The sequence below is a fragment of the Manis pentadactyla genome, chromosome 7 (genome assembly GCF_030020395.1).
Source record: "Manis pentadactyla isolate mManPen7 chromosome 7, mManPen7.hap1, whole genome shotgun sequence".
In the NCBI taxonomy this organism is placed as follows: domain Eukaryota; kingdom Metazoa; phylum Chordata; class Mammalia; order Pholidota; family Manidae; genus Manis; species Manis pentadactyla.
In genome coordinates, this window is record NC_080025.1 from 120,612,326 (window position 1) to 120,632,498 (window position 20,173).

The 20,173-nt window shown below is 37.4% G+C and overlaps 1 protein-coding gene across 9 annotated transcripts in view; it reads left to right on the forward strand.

The window, feature by feature from the left end:
• The window catches only part of CPED1 (cadherin like and PC-esterase domain containing 1), a 265,711-nt gene that overhangs the window by 221,855 nt on the left and 23,683 nt on the right, over nucleotides 1-20,173 (forward strand). For 7 of the 9 annotated variants that reach the window (XM_057504707.1, XM_057504706.1, XM_057504704.1 and 4 more), the window contains 2 exons: nucleotides 3,143-3,260; nucleotides 11,132-11,268. In XM_057504707.1, the coding sequence (XP_057360690.1) occupies nucleotides 3,143-3,260; nucleotides 11,132-11,268 (255 nt within the window). Of the gene's footprint in view, nucleotides 1-3,142; nucleotides 3,261-11,131; nucleotides 11,269-11,776; nucleotides 11,937-20,173 lie in introns of all 9 variants that reach the window. The other 2 variants (XR_008998541.1, XM_057504709.1) reach the window with 2 other exon arrangements.

Sequence of the window (20,173 nt, forward strand, 5' to 3'; positions counted from 1 at the left end):
TATGAGATCCTGGGTATTCAGAAAGTGCAAACGTTGAACATTTAGAACAATTATCATGCTCTATTGTGAGTCATTTGTTTCAGCAGCTTTGAAGTCAGATCAGAATATATGCTTCTCTATTATTACAGTAGTTTGTTCTAAGCTGCACTTACGAGGCTAATTAGAACAAATGAGATTTAGATTTCTGTTCAAGATTAAGAAGAAACTTTTGACAACGTGCTAGACTATGTTGCTTGAGATCAGGACTTGCATTCTCAGCACGGCACTTTGCATTTCCAGGTATAAACTAAATCTGTGCCATTTTAAAGATATACCCAGAAATGCTTAGGACCACATGATGAACAAAACATTCCTCCTCTAGTAGAAGTTTATAGTAGGTAACATTGGAAGTGCCATTTCAAGAGAAGATTCCATGAGTTTTAAAATATTGTCAGCTAATAAGTTCTTTAGAAATGACGTAGTTTTTTGCTTTTTTGTTTTTTCGTTTTTACTTAAGATGCCAGATAAATCATTTTCCCACCTCATAGCCATTAACATTTAATTCCTTCCTTTCAGAATTACATGTCATCCCCTAATTTTCATCATTCAGTTCAGATGTCATCTCCTCAGAAAGTCTGCCTGCGACTAACCTACCTGAAATAGTCCACCTCGCTCATCAGTGATTGAGTTTGGTTACCCACAGGACAAGCCATTAATACATGAAACAGTACATTTTTCTCATTGATTGATATGTGTCAATTACATGCAGAGTTTCAAGGGAGACTAGCAAAGACTTGGATAGCTATGGTCTGGACTATCTTTCTAATGCCCTCCAGGTGAATTTAGGACATGATTATACACACGCACACCACAGAGACCCCAAGCACACAGTAATTATAGGCAAAGATCTGTCCAATTCCAGATCTGTGCAAATGTTTCAACATTATTTGCATGGTGATATATGCATGTGTTAATATTTGCATGTGAGTGTGTGTGGTAGGGGGGTGTATTTAAAGATACGCTTTTATAGACACACTGAACATAACATCTCAGTCTGAAGTACCTGACTTTAGGTGACTTGATGGCATGTTCATGATGTGTTTCAAATGGTATATATTGTTCTATAACAAAATACAGTCTTCAGTTCTTTCTCTTAATCACATGCCTTTAGAAATCTCTCCTTGTTGGTTCGTCCATTTCGATCTAGCCTAATACGTGTTCCAGATGCATTGCATAAAGGTTTTTCTAAAGCAGATTCTGAGAAGTCTGACTTAGGGGCTATGGATTATGTGAATTTTTAATTTTAGTGTAAAGTGCCCTCCAAAGTAGCTGAACTAATTTGCAATCTCATCAGCAGTGTATAATGATAATTATTTCTCATTGCTCTCCCTAACATTTGATATAAACTTTTGTTTGCTATCTGACAGATCCTTAATGATATTTCTCTAGCTTTACAAAAGGCCTAGTCTCCACCAATAAAACTATGGATAATATCATTCATACATGTTTATTCAGGCTGAAACTCCTCACAACATTATTATAAACTATGTGTTATTTTTTTATGGTTTTTTAAAATAATGAACATTTTAGTACAAATCACATTTCTATTCTTTAAAGTATCATAAACCCCATTTTCAGCGATGAAACTACAGCTCAATCATTTGTCATTAAAAATGAAAATATATACAAGTCCAGATTTAAAGAAGTCTGTATACCCCTCTATTCCTTTCATTCCTTAATGTCCTGGTCCTTTTTGTATGAGATCTGGAAATCTAAGTTGGGGGTTAGGATACTGAAGAGTGTGAGGGAAGGTGACTAGAAGTTGCTCGTTAGAGGCAGTCACAGAGCAAAGAAGAGGTCAAAGCAATTATGACTCTCCGTTACTGAGGATTCATGTCATGAAGAGGGAGACAATTAAGTCAAACCCATTTTGCATTTAGTAAATGCTTATTGTTGACTACTGTAGAGTAGGGACAGGTTATATATATGAGTGAAATAATTGTTTGCTTTCACGGAGTATTCAGTCTAGTGGAAAAGAGACAAATAAATAAATAATTACCAACCTGTGAAGAGTAATTGAAGGAAACAAACGGTGCTGACATGGACAAAAGCAGGGATATGTATCTGGGGTAGGGTTTTAAGAGGTCTTGCTGAGACATAAAACACAAAAAGATGCTCTCCTGGCACACTTAGGGAGAAAGCATTCCTGACTGAGATTATAGCATTTTTATCGGTCCTAAATGTGATAGGCTGAGAGAAGCCGGTGAGATTGAACAGAGGGACATAGAGCAGGTCCCGGTGCCAGGAGCTCTGTAGAAAAGCTGGGAAGTCCCTTTAGTATATGCAAATATCAAATTATAACACTGCACACCTGAAACTTATATAATGTTACATCCCAATATTACACCAATAAAAAAAAAGGATAGGAGGGAAAGAGGGAGTGAGGAGGGAGGAAGTGGGGAAGAAGAGTAAGCTAGGAGAAGATGAGAGTGGTCTGAGCTGCTGGAGCAGAGGAGAGATTTCAGAGTCAAAAACTGCCTTTCTCCACTGTACATGTCAGGCTGTAGAAGGCCTCGCTTAGTACGGAACATGCCTCTGTACTGATATTCATTGCACTGCAATTTTACTGACTTTTGTAAATATATGAATGTGTTTTGAATAAAATACATGTATTTGCTTCCATTTCTGGAATATCATGGGTCCTTAATAAATGTGCACTGAGCTGAAATTTATCTGTTAAATTCACATTCTCTCCAAATATTTCCCATTAACATTTTTCCACTTTTTTAATGTTCTTTCCTCTTGATATATTATCCTCTAATATAATATGCTATATTTTTAATGAGTCAACAACACATAGGTTTATTTTTTTAAAGTAAAACTTGCATCCATTTCTTTAAAAACTGGCAGAGCAGTAACATGAAAATCAATACTAAAATATAAATTAAATTGTCATTAGAATTTGCATTAATCCCCTAATGCAAGTAGTTAGTCACAGCATAAAAAACTCTTACTAAGTCAAATACCACAGGAAGGGTAAATAAGAATTGTTCCCTTTTATCCAGAGGTGCAAAAAAAAAAATCTTAGTTTTTAGATTTTACTATGATGGATCAAGTTAATTACTAATTACTATGGCAGCTAATTTCTACCATTTTAATGCAGGACTGTGGCTTGCTGATTCACCCGGAAGAGACCTGCGGGTTACAGCCTATTTCCTCCGACTACATTGAAGCCATTTCACAGCCTGAACTGAAGATTTGTCCATCTGGGGACACAAAAGGTGACTCTTAGATTGGATATCACTTTTCTTAAAAAAAAAAAAAAAACCTTTAGTTTAGATAAGCTATCTATATAAATATAATTAAACTATATTTGCACAAAAAATGACAGTAATGTATTACTTTTTCATTAGTTTTAGCTGTAGCATATATAATTAATGGAAATGCATTGCTTTAATATGTGAAATATTTTGATTAATCAAATGCTTTTCTCTTCACCCTCTGCTCTTTGCCTAGTAAATCTATGTTATCTACAATTATCAGCCAGAAAGCCACTTGTGTAAAGACACTTCCTTGAGCCTCTGTTTCCTTATTACATATTTTCGTAGAACTGGGTGCTTTTCTCCCATAGCAGTTTCCGTAATTTAAATGATAAGTATGTGATTAATTGTTTGATGTCGGTCTTCGCAGGCTGTCCGCTGCATGATGCCAGGGAGTGTGACTTGTTCACACTCTATCAATTCACTTAGCACCATAATTTCCACAAAGTGGATACAAAATAAATATCTGTTGGCCCTGTGAACTAAAGCAGTGCTTATAGATGCATGCTTAATTTAAATTATTTCCTTTAATTAAAAAAAAATCCCTGGGAAGGATCACCAACGTCTCCCACATATGGAACATTAATAGAGGCAGCAAAACTGTAAAGTCAAATGGAAATCACAGTGTTAAATCCTGCCTAAGCCTAGAGCAGACCTGGAATGAGACGCTTTGGAACCACTGCCCACATTCCCTGTTTCTCTCCTGCCCAGCACTCCTTTCTCAGTAGAGATTAGTGGGGTTGAGCCAAAGCCGGGACTCAGAATGCCTCACAAGCAATAAGAGGCGCAAGGGAGTATCTTCTCTGATATTCCTGGTTACCACTCTGGCCTTCTGACCCAGGTTTCCCTTCATCTAGAAGTTCTGAGAAAACACTCAGGAGCCTTCTACCCTTGTCGTGAACTTCACACTACAGCTTGAATGGAAAATGAGTTTCACAAATGGGCAGGACAAATTGCAATTCGGCATGCACAGTTAACAAACGTGGGCATATCCCCGTTCCTGAACATGTGTTCTACATAATAAATTACAGTCAGTACATAGGGAGGGATTTACCCATTAATGGCGTCAGGTGGTATGGTTTATGGCCTTCAGCTAAATGAGATCTATACCCTTACATACAAAGGAGATATGATGTGCCTAGGTAAAAAAAAAATTTTATCAGATGACAATTTATGAGAATCATAAAATAATTTAATTCTGTACCTCTTATTGAACCAAGTCAAAAGTTCTTCAGCACAAAGTTGAAGATTACTGAGATTCCTCAAGAAGTCGCAGCATCTTCTATCCCTTAAATTTGCAGTTAACTATGCCAGGTCACTTCCTTGAGCCTCTGTTTCCTTATTACATATTTTCGTAGAACTGGGTGCTTTTCTCCCATAGCAGTTTCCGTGATTTAAATGATAAGTATGTGATTAATTGTTTGATGTCGTTCTTCGCAGGCTGTCCGCTGCATGAGGTTATGAAGCTATCTTGTGCCTGGTCCTTACAGGAGGGGTCGCCATAGAACAGCTTGAGTAGCTAGGCCTCTTGAGAGAGGTTCCCCAAAATTGACGCCCAATCCAGATCGTTCTCTTTAGCCTGACAATTCCAGGTCTCCAAAATCTGACCCTTCCTGTCTCTCCCAATTATTCCCAGCCCCACAGCCTCACTTAATGCCCACAATGCTGCTGAAGGACTCCAGACTCTGATTCAGGCTATTGTCTTTAAAGTCTACTTCCCGTGTTGGCTAATTCTCCTGATGCTGTATCTTCCATCCAGGAAGCCTTTCTTTACCACCCCTCCCCCAGATTAGCTTCTTTTCTGTGCTCCCAAAATATCTTGGGCACATGTCTATAATAGCACTTAACTTCATTATGTTTCAGCGTTTAATTTACATGTTTCTCTTTCTCCAATCAATGGTCTTCAAAGTGGAAAGATGTATCCGAGCAAGGGGAGGGAGTGGCATGGGACAATTCACAAAGAGGAAGCTAGTAGAGATTAAAATATATACACATAATTTTATCTCATCATTTTTTCTTTATAGTGGATATAACATATGCATATAAAACTACATATACATGTGTTACAGTACATGTATATTAATATGTTGAAGTTGCATTAACAATAAGTTTTTACAGATGACTGCCCTAGATTGTATGTTTCTCCAGAGCAGAAATTGTCCCATATTCATCTTCCAGTATCTATTATATGATTTTAAATGGTTGCTGAACTAAAACCAGGATCTATGCTCTCTCCCCTTCCACAGGATATGGGGAGCAGCCAGGGTACAGTCAACCAGGGATAACTGTCCCACCCTTGAGGTCCTAAAAATCTAACAATTAAAAGCAAATGAGTGAGATCAGGCACAGAAGTTTGCCAGACTAGATTTTATTTTTGCTGCCAGAAATTATTTTCTTCCGTGATGGTAGGACTCCCTCCCACTGAAAAAAGTTGTCACGGTGGACAACATTGGGAGGAAGTGTATTTAGGTCCTCTAGCTTTAGATTATATGGCCACAGATTGGCTCCAAGACCTTATTTTCACAGTACATTGTAGTTATTTGGCAGAACTAAATCCATTTTTTCACCTAGCCAATGTAGTGATGGTAAAATTGTCTTTTCGATAACATCAGCTCATATAATTTTGAGTGACTATTTTTTTTAATTCTTAAGTTTATTTCTAGTCTTCAGAAAATAAATTGACTATAAGATATAACCTAAGAATAAGATATCTTCCTTAAGGAAGAAAAAATAATTCTTCTAATTTAAATAAAAAGGAAATGTGTACAGTGATTGTTGAGTGAGAAATATCTTTAGGGAAAACAGTTCACGTTGCATTTACGATGTGTAAACAGAAGATTTTGTCGTATCTTCTTTTTAGTGAGGAAATATAACAACATCTACTTTAATACTTGTAATATTGAAAATATAGATGTATTTTTTCTTTTTAGATGTAAGATATAAAAATTTTATAGCTTTATAGAGTCAAGAATTGCAGCTGTCATCTATATGATTTTACATTTCACCATGGCCCAAAATCACGAAGTTGAATTTCTTTTCTCCAATATATCACCCAACCTGATGCACTTAAATGGCTAGAATCTAACTTGCATTAAATATAAAGCTATAATTATAAATCAAGTAACTACTCCCAAAAGATAGTTTCATTCCTCACAATGTTCTTCCATAAAACATATGTCATACTTTATTTCAGAAATCACAGCTTTGATTCATTCAATGTTTAAAAATATAACAGAATTAATTTTTTTGACAGTTCTAGTTAAGAGCTGGTATCATTTAAAATGTCAGGAAACTCCAGTCCTGCAGATGTTATACAGATGTCTATTTGAAGCAGTATTACTAACTCACAATAAAAAAGGCATTGTTAGCCAATACAAAAATGTGAAGAGTTATGACTGTATAAATATATGGTAGTATGAGCCATTGGGGCCAAGTTTTCAGAGACCCAATCAGGCATCCTTTTTATGTGCATGCAATTTTATGCCCACAAACTAATTGCACCCATGTTTGGCTCTTCGTGCATGCAACCGGCCATTTGTTTCTTCAGCCTGAGCAGCGAATGGCCAAAGGCCTTCGTTCATGTGGAATTAGCTGTCAGCAGGATTGTGGGTGTGCAGAGTATCTGGGGTAGAGGATGCATGTACCCTTAGACACTCCAGGTCTGATGAAAACTGAGCCCTTCCAAATATTACTAAATATAACCTTATTAGCAGAAACACATTTATGTCCCCAACATACCACATCTCCTTAGAAAGAAAATGAACCATCTCTTTTAAAGAAACATTGTCTCTCTCAACATATAAGCCCACTGAATAAATTCAGCTTTTAAAAATAATGATAAATTCATTATAAGACCAGTTTGTGGGTTTTCCTACAAGTGCTCCCAAAGAGATTATTGAGCCATAGTTCATTTTCATATGATGAATTTATGCTGACCTAGCCCACCATTGTAAGAGGATCAGCAGATTGGAGACTCTGAGACCTCAGCTTTGGTCCAGTCCCGTCAGCAACACTATGGTTCCACTTCTGTCATTCAACTCTTCGTGCCCTAGTTCATCTCTTCTGTAAAAGAGAAGAATAGAAAGGAGGAACTCCAAGACCCATCCAAGAGGATTTCATATGCCCATTGAACACACATGTGTGTGAAGAAGAGGTTCTTTTAGAAGGAGGTTTTCTTGTGTATCAACCAAGTTAAACCCTAGGCTGTGTCTAAATCATATAGTATTAGAAGGAGCCAAGCAAAGATGTAGAGAGATAGATTACTGGTCACAAACCCTGTACGCCAGGGCAAAATCAGAATTAGAGAGCAAGATATATTCTGAATGAAAAACAGAAAAATTGTAAAAGAGAATTGGATGGAGAAACAAGAACTTTTGTAGTCTGCGTTTTGTATTAAAAAAGCAGCTATGTTTCTCTGATGATTAGCGATGTGGAGCATCTTTTCATGTGTCTGTTGCCCATCTGAATTTTCTTCTTTGGAGAAGTGTCTGTTCAGCTCCTCTGCCCATTTTTTAATTGGCTTATTTGCTTTTTGTTTGTTGAGGTGCGTGAGCTCTTTATATAATTTGGATGTCAACCCCTTATCAGATATGTCATTTATGAATATATTCTCCAGTGCTGTAGTAAAGCAGTATGGAGGTTCCTCAAAAAACTCAAAATAGAAATACCATTTGACCCAGGAATCCCACTCCTAGGAATTTACCCTACAAATGCAGCAGCCCAGTTTGAAAAAGACACATGCTCTCCTGTTTGTAGCAGCACTATTTACAATAGCCAAGAAATGGAAGCAACCTAAGTGTCCATCAGTAGATGAATGGATAAAGATGTGGTACATTTACACAATGGAATATTATTCAGCCATAAGAAGAAAACAAATCCTACCATTTGCAACAACATGGATGGAGCTAGAGGGTATTATGCTCAGTGAAATAAGCCAGGCAGAGAAAGACAAGTATCAAATGATTTCACTTATCTGTGGAGTACAAGAACAAAGAAAAAACTGAAGGAACAAAACAGCAGCAGACTCACAGAACCCAAGAATGGACTAACAGTTACCAAGGGGAAAGGGACTGGAGAGGGTGGGTGGGAAGGGAGGGATAAGGGGGAAAATGGGACATTAAAATTAGAGCACATAATGTAGGGTGGGGGAGGGACACGGGAAAGGCAGTATATTCAGAGAAGACAAGTAATGATTCTATACCATCTTACTACGCTGATGGACAGTAACTGTAATGGTATGTGGGGGGGACTTGATAATGGGGGGAGTCTAATAACCATAATGTTGTTCAAGTAATTGTACATTAATGATATCAAAATAAAAAAAATTTTTTTAATTAAAAAAGAAACATCAGCTGAAAAAAAAAAAGCAGCTATGTTGACAGTAACTGCACTAGTTGGGGCAAGGATTTAATAATGCATGTAACTATTGAATCACTATGCTGTCTACCTGAAACCAGTATAATACTGTATATCAACTATACTCCAACAACAAAAAACCCAGCACCTCTCCTAAATTTTCTGTGCTGTACCTTTTACAGCACTGTTGTTCTCAACATCTGGAAACTTTGGAAATACCTTTCACCAAGTGAATCTTCTTTTTTTTTTTTCTCCAACATAGATAAAGTATATTGGAGGTGAGTCACTTCTTCAGGCTCACTCCTGTCAGGCCCACCTCTTCACTGTCCCTAAAGTACCACACATTCTACCTCTCCAAATCTTATCTATCCATAAGACCTGGCCACATTTTATGTGCTCCATGAAATCTTCCTGACAACCCTAGCCCACATGGCACTTTCTTTATTCTGAACTACTGTGGCTTACTTAAGGTAGGGGTTGGGGAGTAAAATGTATTCATCAGTTGCTATGTATCAAGCATTACAGCAAGGCTATACCTATTTTCCTTATAGAGAAAAGATTAAGTAATCTGTCCCAGTTAAGTAGTTGTTCTCAACCTTGCCTGCATATTAGAATAACTTGAAGAGTATTAAAAATGTACTGATGCCTGAGTCTTAGACCCAGTGGTTCTGATTTAATCAATCTAGTAGAGAACCAGGGCCTGGGTATTTTCCAAAGCTTTTGGGTAATTCTAATGTGCAATGCTGAGGTCCACAGAGCTAGTTGGAAGCAGAGCCCAGGTGTGTGTATCTCCAAAGCACAAGCTCTTTCAGTATAACATATATTTTACTTACCCATTATCTATCATTATGCAGTAATTACTGCACATGTATAAATATTTTACATATGTAAATTGTAACCCTCCAACCTGATTAAAAATTTTTAAGTTTTAGCATTATAGGTAAGAGGTTTATATAAGTTAGCATAATGAAGTGCTCAGAGTATCCCTAACATCTGGCAGACACTATGAACTGTTAATTTTTTAAATATTGTATCATAATACCATAGGATAATCTAGCATCTAATAGAGTAGATGCTTCAATAACATATTAAGATTCCTTCTGAAGAGTAGTATTTTCTTTTATCTCCCCCAGTTTCTCTCTCAATATGCCCACATTTTTTTCCCTTTCTGTGACCAACTAGTAAACCATAAACTAGATTTCCTTTCATGCTACATTATTTTTAACTAGTTCCACACACACAAACACTTACACAATTCTGACATCCATGAGGTCATGAAATATAACTGCACCATATTCATACCCTGAAACAGTAGAAATCCTTCCCACTAAAATTAATGTCACACCAGATACTTTTGTTAGCAGAACCACAAATCAAAGCCAGAATAGATAAAGTTATTAGAAGTTTTCCTTTCTCATTATAAAGTGGCTGGGGATATTTAACTACTCAATATTTTGAAGAGAAACATATAGTAGTAACATAAGCAAGACTTTTAAGGTAGAACAGATAATTGTTGGAGACATCTGGGTATTGTCCGAAAAGGAGATAAATAAACATTGTATATTTAATGTGCTGTTCAAATTCCATTTCTGAAAATATGAACAAGGAAAAAAACAAAAAACAAAAATCATTTCTTAATTTTTTCTAATAAATTATATATGTATCCACTCACTGAAAGCTAAAATGTTTTGAGTATCAATAAAATAGAAAAGATTTTTAAAACACTGAGAATATTTATATATCTTCTAAATATTTACTAAAGGTGGTGACCTACTTATGCCTGAAGTCTGCTATTAACAAAGGTGAATATTATATTGTAACTGTGCTAGATACATTAAATACATTATCCCAGTAAAGGCTCACACCAGTCATGTGAAAAGAACAGTACACACTTCATCTAAGAGCTGAGGAAATTAAAGGCAACAGAGCTAGAAAGAGGTGAAGAGACTTATGGCAGAAAAGCCATCACTCCAATGAAGGAGTAACTAGTCTTCAAAATAACAAATTACAGAATATTAAAGTAGTTCTCTTATATCTTGACTCTCAAAGTAGGGAATATATCAATTATTGGATAGTTGACTGAAGTATGTGTTAGGCTGATATTTGTGGCCAACCACCTCAAAATTGGTGACTCCCCACCTATTTTGGTCCTACCAAGTGCCTAATGTACTATTTTAAAGTAAGTAGTACTTGAGTAGTACATGATCATTTAATTTTTTTAAACTATGTGGTTTTGTGGAACAGAATTCACACCTGATTTCAGCATGAATTATGTAACTTCAGAACATGACTTATACTGCAATTCTCTCTGGTTAGCAGGAGGCCATGCATATTGCTCCACTGGATTTATATGGTAAGAGTGGTCTTCTCACTATCACTTCTGTAATGGTGTACCATAGCTGAATTCCAAAGTTACTTGCAAACTATAATTTCACCAGCCGAAACAGAACCAAAAGAGGTTTTGCTGTCTGTTCCAGGCCAATGGATCGTACCTTGCCTTAGCTGTTCAGACAACAGGACCTGTGACTGGAGAGAAATAACTTGGCAGCCCCACAACTGCCAATATGGTGTCCTAACTAAGCCTCAGCTCCAGCAGTGCCTAAGAGGAAGGAAGGTAGGTTCTGGAGCCAGTGCGGGGTGCCTTTAAATTCATGCCACCTTCAGTACCGGAAGCCATCCAGTTGTGTTATCAAGACCAATTGCTGATCTCTCGCTCTGGAGAGGATAACTCACTGAATGTAGTTTGGCTTTTTGAATCATGTGTAAATGTTATCATAGAAGAGTCTTAGCAATTCTTGCTCAAAATGCTCAGTTATTTCCAAATAAGGTGCTTGACAGATGGAGGATATTAAAGCCATGTCCTTTGCTGACCTGATTGCATGCCAATTTTCTCAGCACAGATTGGTAAAAGCTTACCACATCAACTGACAGATGGCAGTTCAGAGCAGCTGGCCTTGTCAACTGCAGTTCTAGCAAGGCACTGCAGTTAGAGCAGGCAGGCATCTGTAGCTTGCCCAAGCAAAGAAATGTTCCCGCATGTAAGGCACTTCTGCTAGCTTACCGGTGCATGGCATTGTTTTTACCCACTAACCTTCCTGATCTTCTTTCACATTCCCGGGCAGGTCTCGCATGGACCACACTAGGCTACTTTTCCTTTAGTGAGGCTTCTAAGCTCTTGGACATGCGATGTCTCCTTGCTAGGCGCCCTCTGAGTAGGTAGATTCCGGCAGAGCCCTCGGATGCGAACTGGTCACATAAACTGAGATGCTTGGTTAACATGAAGTAAGTAATCCTTATCCAGATTTTCAAAGTACGTTTTATCAGATGGACATTTCCTTATAAACTCTTATAAGCCTCTCATACATGGGCAAGACTGAGTTCAAAACTGGACTTCTTTTAAAAAAAAGCTTTATTAATCTATATAGAAAAGAGTACTGGATGGAATGTGAGCCAGTTTTTCAGATTAGGTTTATGTTTAGATTTTCCACTATTTGCTAGTGATGGGGGGTGAGAGCCAGGGCGGGAAGATGGACATCTTCATGGTATTCTGATACCCTAATTTTCATGGCTGAGCATATCTGTAAAGATAAAAGCAGCAGTATTAGATACTTTTAAAAAGGGAACAAAATTTATTGATTTTTGTCAGTTGCATTATTAATTGTCAGTTAATATTATTATTAACCATGCATTGATTCTGTATAAGGAACTGTGTGTACTGCTACCTGTTTTATACCTTAAATCCAACCAGACTTTAAGCTTGATGAGGGTGCGGAACATGTTTGAAGCACTGCCATAATCTCACCACTTAGCATAATTTTTTATATATAACAGTCACTTGATCAACATTTGTTGAGTAAGCAGACAAATTAAAATCTTATTTATTCCTCATCACAATTCTGTGAGTTGGTTATTATTTTGTGTTTTCCCCTAAAGAAAATTAAAGCCCAGGGGGACTGAGTGATTCTCCCAGGATCACACATGTATGTGAGTGGCCACCACATGGGCATTTCAGCCATCAAGTTAGACAATCCAGCCTCCATATCTTAGAAATGCAGGACTGGAAGCCATGAAAATAGTCCTTGCCATAACTGTCAGGCTTCTCTATACTCTTTCAGAATACGTACTGACCTCAGAATTTAGAATGTTCAGAAAAATTCCAAGATGGCACAGTCTATGAAACCTGAAAAGCAGTAGTTGTTCAGTTCATCACTAAATTCCATGGCTTAGAAGACATAACTTCTCAGGCTTTTTTCCTTTTATCTCTAAAATAATAAGTCTATGTGATCTAGTCCTAGATCTTGTAGCTCAATCAACTTTGTAGAACGCTCAAAGCTTTCTTCCTTGTCTGTCTTAAAATACCATAGACGGGGTAGCCTAAACAGCATCTATTTTTCACAAACTTGGAGGCTGAGAAGTCCAAGACCTGGGTGCCAGCGAGGTTAGGGTCTGGTGAGGGCCCTCTTCCCACCTTCTGTTAGCTGCCTGTTTGCTGTGTTCTCACAAGGCAGAGAGAGAGAGCTCTAGTCTCTTCCTCTTCTTGAAAGGACACGAATCCCACCACCGGGGCTCAACCCTTATGACTTTGTCTAAACCACACTACCTCCCAAAGACTCCACCTCCTAATACAACCACATGGGGGAGGTGAGGGTTTCAACATGAAAGCTGTGGGCGGACACAAACATGCTAATTTCAAGGCTGGTTATTAGCAACTCTAGAAAGTAATGATAAAGAAAAGGGAAGAACCCCTTTTCTTACCTGTTAGAGAGATATGATGTTGCAAATTCTGAAAATAAGCCTTATGTTCTGATTAGGTGATCATAGCAGAGAACAGCCAGCTGGCTGTGTAGCCCTGAGGGCTTATCTAAGTGATTCTCCTAGTCCAGAGGTGTCCTTCACACCTGCATGCTCAGACACTCAAATTTGCCCGCATACTGGCAATGGTCCTACAGAGTCTGCCTTGTTTACCACAATGCTAATTTATTCTATACACAACAGGGAAGCATTGTACATTTTTAACAGAGGAGTGGCACAACCAGAATTAGAAAAATCATTCTACAGCAGCATGAAGACTGCCTAAGGGGAGGAGGAAATGGGTACTGGGGAAGCAGAGACTGTTTAATGGAAAAATCCCATCATGAAACACTGAGGAGAGGGAAAGTGTAGATTCTAAGTACAGATTTCCAAAGAAAGTACAGATTCAAGGACAGTGGCTATTCCATAGTCTATGTATAAAATCATCCCATCAGTGCAAAATCTAATGCATGCATGTAAACATGTATACATCCACAGCAAATTTCTGGAAGTAATAAGCAGCTAAGAGTGGCACCTAAGTGGAAGGAAGTGACAGGCAGTAAGATGACAGGACTGGCTACATATTTTGCGAGGCCCAGTTGAAAATGAAAATGCACGACCCTGTGTTCAAAAGTGTTAAGAATTTCAAGAAGGCAACAACAGAGCAATAAATCAAGCCCAGGACCCTTCTACTTGCCCAGACTCTGTGCAGCTGCCCAGGGCACATGCCGTGAAGCCAGCTCAGAGGGGGAAGCATGGTTAGTGATGGGTGAAGAGATCTTTTCAAGCATCTATGTTATTTTCATGTTTACAATGTATGAACTTTTTTTTTTAATCTAAAAATCTAAATTGTAAAGGGTTGTATACGTCAGAACTAGGGCAGAAGCAATGAAAATGCAAAGGAGGAAGAACCTGAGAAAGGCATTTTATATTCAGAATCACAGGACTTGGTAATATACAGACAGGTGTTTTTCTCATACACCACACAGCACTGAGATAGTTGTGTAAACATTCAAAATGACAACTAGGAAATAGCACTTCTTTCTTAAAAAAACCAAAACCCTCCTTTTATGAATAGGAGTAGGTCAGCCAGAGGTTTTCCAGGACATCTATTTCTCACTCTCACGAGAAAAATATACGAAGTGATCTTGAAACTCTTATCTTTCATTATTAAGACAATTAAGTTCTCATCCTACCCAGAAATGTTTATGATCACCATTCTAGTCCAGAGACAAGTACATGTTATAGCATAACCAATTAAAAAATAGAGAAACAAGTAACAAATATTTTGTTTTTTAAATACCTTGTATATTGATAACGCTTTGGCTCATTTTCATGTTAAACATTCAGGAAAAGGAACATACTACTTGAATGACATTATACGGAAATTCACTTCACATACGCCTAAGGACAGAAGGGTCGTGGAGTAGACAGAGATGCAGAGAGGCAATCAGGAAGCCTGTGCTACAGTTCTGATCCCACTACACAAAAGGATTTTTTATTCATCAAACCCATCATACCACCTTGTATCAAAAACTTGTAATATCAGTTATCCTTAACATGTCACCACAGAGTGGAGTTGAGGTGGTGGCCTAATGAAGTTAAGCTCAGAATACCTTTGGTCAGGTACCTGTTCATTTTTTCATCTAGCCTTTGTTGAGCTAAGAGTCTGTTCTAGGTGCGTACAGCCTGATCCTCCCTCCGAGGTGCTAAATTTCTAGTAGAAAAAGACAGATGGAAAAGCTATCATTAATAATATGGCCTGACAGTTACAAAGGTGGGGAAAAGCACAGAGGCTGGCACCTGACCACTGACTGGGACTCAGAGGTTCTGGAAAAGTCGCTAAAAGAGAAAATGCCTGGGCAGGGGGGGCATGTGGTAGTTATACACGAATTGCCCATCACATTACTTTGAAATAGTTTCATTGAACTAGAAAAAAATAGGGGTCTTCATTTGTTCCCTGAAAAATGCATTTGTTCCCCAAAGGGCAGCTTCCTATCAAAGCTTTCTTTGATATCCTTCTTACTGGAGGGAACAGACAATGGGCAGGAACCAAGCAGGTGAGGTGTACACTAGAGATGATTCAAAGTTTCTCATTCTCTCACTTTTTCGTGTGTTCCAATTTTTGCATCTGGGATTATGTAAAAGTAAGAACATATCTAAACATGCAAATTCTAAGATATGGTAGCCTTACTAACCTGAAAACTTAATAGGTAAAACTCAGATTTTTTTATAGTGAAAACCCAGAAGTTTCACTGTTGCTGTGAATAAGTTGTGTGAGCATGTGTTACAAAAAAAAAAATCCCAGAACTTTATTTTAAATCCTAATCAAGGCAAGCTTCAGCTTTTAGGGAAGCATTACACTGAGTTATCTTCCCCTGAAGAGTTAGATTAAAAGGCAACAGAATTTGACTGGGTGGGTGAGAATTATTAGAAAGTTAGGCCTTCTAATAGCATGCTGTTTTGTTTAGAATCTCCAAGTAGTCATTTCTCTCAGTTGAATTTCCTTATGCTGTGATTATGACCTTTTACATCTTTTATTAATGTTTTACATTGATGAATGCAAGACTATAACTGGAAACACATGCCCACCCGTGGGGAGGAATAAAGCACAAATCAGTTGAGATTTTTAAAAAAAGGTTCATATATTGATATGTTTCCATAGTTTTGACCAAGAACCCCACTGTGCTTAATGGCATGGGAGAGGGACAGTACTTACAACTGCACTTCAGCTATTTGCCTTCACTCCAGCTTCTTGAACAGGAGGCTGATCTCTGGAAGAAAAGATGGAACAAGGTTTCTCCTTGAAGCATTTGTATCCCGTTTCTTATGTGTGTATGGAGGGCAGGTAACTGTGAGACTCCTTTTAAACCCTAAGTTTATCCAAATATGAGTTACATCCTGATTAATTTTTGCATATACGTAATAGGTTTTGTGATGTGTAATCATGTTGAATCAAAGCAAAATCATTTGGAAGAGACAAGCTGTTTCCAATTATACTCTCACACATTTCTCTAAATAGATATCTGCCTCTTACTTAATAAACTCTGAATGGAACATTTTTGAAAATTGATCCTAGCATAACTTTGTAATCACAATGTGGAATATATAGAAAATAATTTAGAAATATGATAACCTAATTTACAATTGAAAAAACTTAGAAACCTGACCAAATTGAATTAAACAAGCCCTTATTTTGTTTGCCGGTTGAAAACATGGTTCAGAATTTAAACCAGTAATAAAATATATGAGAGAAGAGTGCAATTAAGAAAGGGAAATATAAAAAGGCAATATTGACTGAACATACTTAAACTCAGCTGTCAAAACAGGAAATGTAACTTACATTTGTAAGTAATGTTTGCAAGTTAAGTAGTGTCTTGGACTTTTAAGGTGTTTAAATCTTTGAAGTGTGGCTCATTTATAATAATATGTTCTGACTAATATGTGAATTCCATTATGGTCACGCAACTCATTGTTGCTTGTCAGTTTCTATAAAAAGGGGATGATGAAAGGAAAGGAGGGTGCCTCACTCTCAGCAGGATTGGATGACTTATACAATGGCAGGCAGAATGGCATATAAAATTTTGTTCCAAGCACCTAGATCTATGTCTAGGTGATATTGTTTAGTTGTTTGTTTTCCTTTTCTGTAAAATGTTAGGTTTTTGAGAGTGATTTGCCTAAATGTCAATTTACGTTTGTTCTTGACCCGAAAGAGCAGGTTGGTTAGTCATTGATGGCCAGTTTAATCAAAAAGCATCAGTAGAACACATTTGTTGTGACCATATTACATTTCACAGGGAGAGGCTTTGTTGAGCTAGATTTTTCAGCAGGCCCTGAATATCATTAGCTGTCTGATCATTCTCAGCTTCATATTTGAGCTGAATCACCCATTGCCTCATTTAGAAATGGCTATTTATATTATGAAAGCAGTGGTGCTCAATCATGTGGCTTAGCAGAATCCTTGTGGAACTTTCTAAACATATGGGCTATGCTTGGCCCCGGACTAGATGTGAATAAAATTTCTCTTCACCTCGCTTTCATTTCCTTTATGTAGCAAGGCGAGAGCTCTCCAGTAAACAGGCATTGCCTAGATTCATGGACAAGTAGCTTCTATCAAACTCCTACATCACTTCCCCTCTCGGAAGGGTCCAGTGGGTTCTTGTTAGCTGGGCTGAGTCCAGAGTACTGGCATCTCCACGCACTTTGTTGGTTCTGTAGAAGTATCCCCACTTCTGTGAATATTGAAGGTAGAGACTATGCGAGAGGAGAGAGAGGAATGAGGGAAATTATTTTAAATCAAGAAAATTATTTCCTGTCTACTGAGTCTACATATACCCAATTCTTTCCCAGCCTCACAGATCAGAATCTGAGACACTAACAATTTATCACCTTTATATTGACTCAGCCCAGATAGCCACCAATGCTTCTCTTTGCTAATTTGCTTTGCTATGTCCTTGTACATTTGATGACTCCAGAGAAAGGAGGTAATAGAGTACAATATTTGCATGTTTAAGTATCATTATTATTAGTTACCTTCATTCAGGATGAAATAAAATGAAATGGAAATCATTTTCTTGTAGATTTGAATCAAAACTTGCCAAAATCTTGGTTGCATTTTCATCAGTAAAATTTGCCTTATTATTTGCTATTATTTGCCCTAAAGAACTAACTCCTCTAACAACAGAAGCCCTTTTCTGCATCATGTGGATTATAAACTTAGCTTTTGATATACTTCATACTTTTGTAATTCACAAGTAGAATATCTGAATTTAAGATTTAGGTTTTCATTCCCAAAAAGACTTACCATATAGGAGAATATTGTAAAGACTAGCTAAGTGCTTATCAAACTCATTTCCTCCTTTTCCTGGCACACAGCTTGACTATGTTTCTCAGTCTCACTTGAAAGTAGGTGTGTGGCCACATGACAAGTTCCAACCAATGGGATGTGAGCAGCAGTGGGGTGCCCAGCACCCAGGGTGGCCCATAGAAAACCTGGCAGCCCTTCACTCCTTCTCCCAGCCAGCTGGATATCAATGCCTGGAGAGTTCTTGGAAATCACAGTTGAAGAAGACATAGGCTAGTCAACCCGGGACTCTGAACGACCTTCCAGCCCGGGCCCCACACATACACTATCTTCTTGGAACCACCTGGAATGTTTCCCTGAGGGAGAAATAAACTGCAACTGTGTTTAGGCCACTACACACTGGGGCTCTATTTGTTATAGCACTTAGCCTGTTCCACCTCATACAGGGACTATAGAATATTGAGAAATTAGAAATGGAAATAAAAATAATTAAACCACTTCATGGTTTTCTAATAAGGCTATTTTAAAACAATTTCCAAGCTTTAATAGAACATAGGAACATGATGTACCTACAGGTCCTATGGTCCATAGTAGTGTGAAAAAGAGTAGGAAAAATACCAGCCCCTCTTTACTTTTCGGTGGCACATCGCATGCCGAGTCTCAGGAACAGGACAGATGCAAAAGTTATCTAAGCACATCTTTGCCTCCTGCTGATGAGCTAAGATCCTGTCTCTTGTGACATATCCAGGCACAGATGTTTCTGCTCCTCTCCAGAGCCCACCTTGATGGAGGCAGGCTCCCCTCGGTGTGACACAGGACCAGAAAAGAGATTCTGTGTTGGAAAATGTGACTCAATCTTTGGTATAAAGTTGTTACTGGAATCCAAAATATGACTAACATTATTCCTGTGATAAGTTTATTGAACCCATCTCCACTCTCTTAAGCCATAGGAATAAAGTCCATTTAAGCTGATTATTTTTATGTGCATTTTCAAAATGCTGTTAAACAAAATGGATTTATTGTTTTTGACACTATTGCTGCTATTGTTTTTTATTATTATCATTAAAAGCCAATGTATATTCATTTTAGAAAATACAAATGAGCAAAAAGAATAAATTGTCATGATTTCACTGCTTCAAAATAACCAGTTACCTTTCCAGGATGTTTTCTATACATCTACATGCTTTACTTTTACAAAAATGCAATGACGATTGATTTTCTGTCTATAATCAGCTTTTTATAAAATTTAACTGAAATCTTCCCCACCACAATATATCCATACCATAGTGTCCTTGTCAAAAATGAAGAGAATTCAAATGGATTATACCTTAATGTGACCTGTTGGGTAGACATTTATGCTGCTTCCAATTTGTTTTGCTTTTAAAATACATTTTAACACACATCCTTAAGTATTTCCTAGAAATAAAATTCCTTAAAAACTGCCAATTTGTACACACAACAGCAGAGTTTCCGTTCATTCACTTAACAAATGGGAACTGATTTATCCCAGGCACTGTTCTAGACTTGAGATTCAACAGTTAAAAAATTAAAGATAAAGGCCCTCTTTGTGGTGTTTACATAATAGTATATGAGAAGGTCCATTTCTCTAAACTCCTAATAATATGGTTGGGACATTTAAATCTTTGCTACTTTAGTAAAAAGTAAAAAACTACTTATGTTAATGTTTTATTGCTGACACTGGTTATTTTTACCATTGCCTTCTGGTTATTTGTGTTCAAAGGCCCCATTTTTTTCTTTGATTGCATATGCCAACCAGCACCTGTGTATTCTAGTGTGAGGCAATAATTTTCACAAAAGAGAAGAGTCATTTCCAAATTGTATGGCTAGTTATAAATATTTATTATGATAATTTAGACCTTTTAAAGTAGAAGTTGACCTTTAAAACATATAATCTACAAATTTC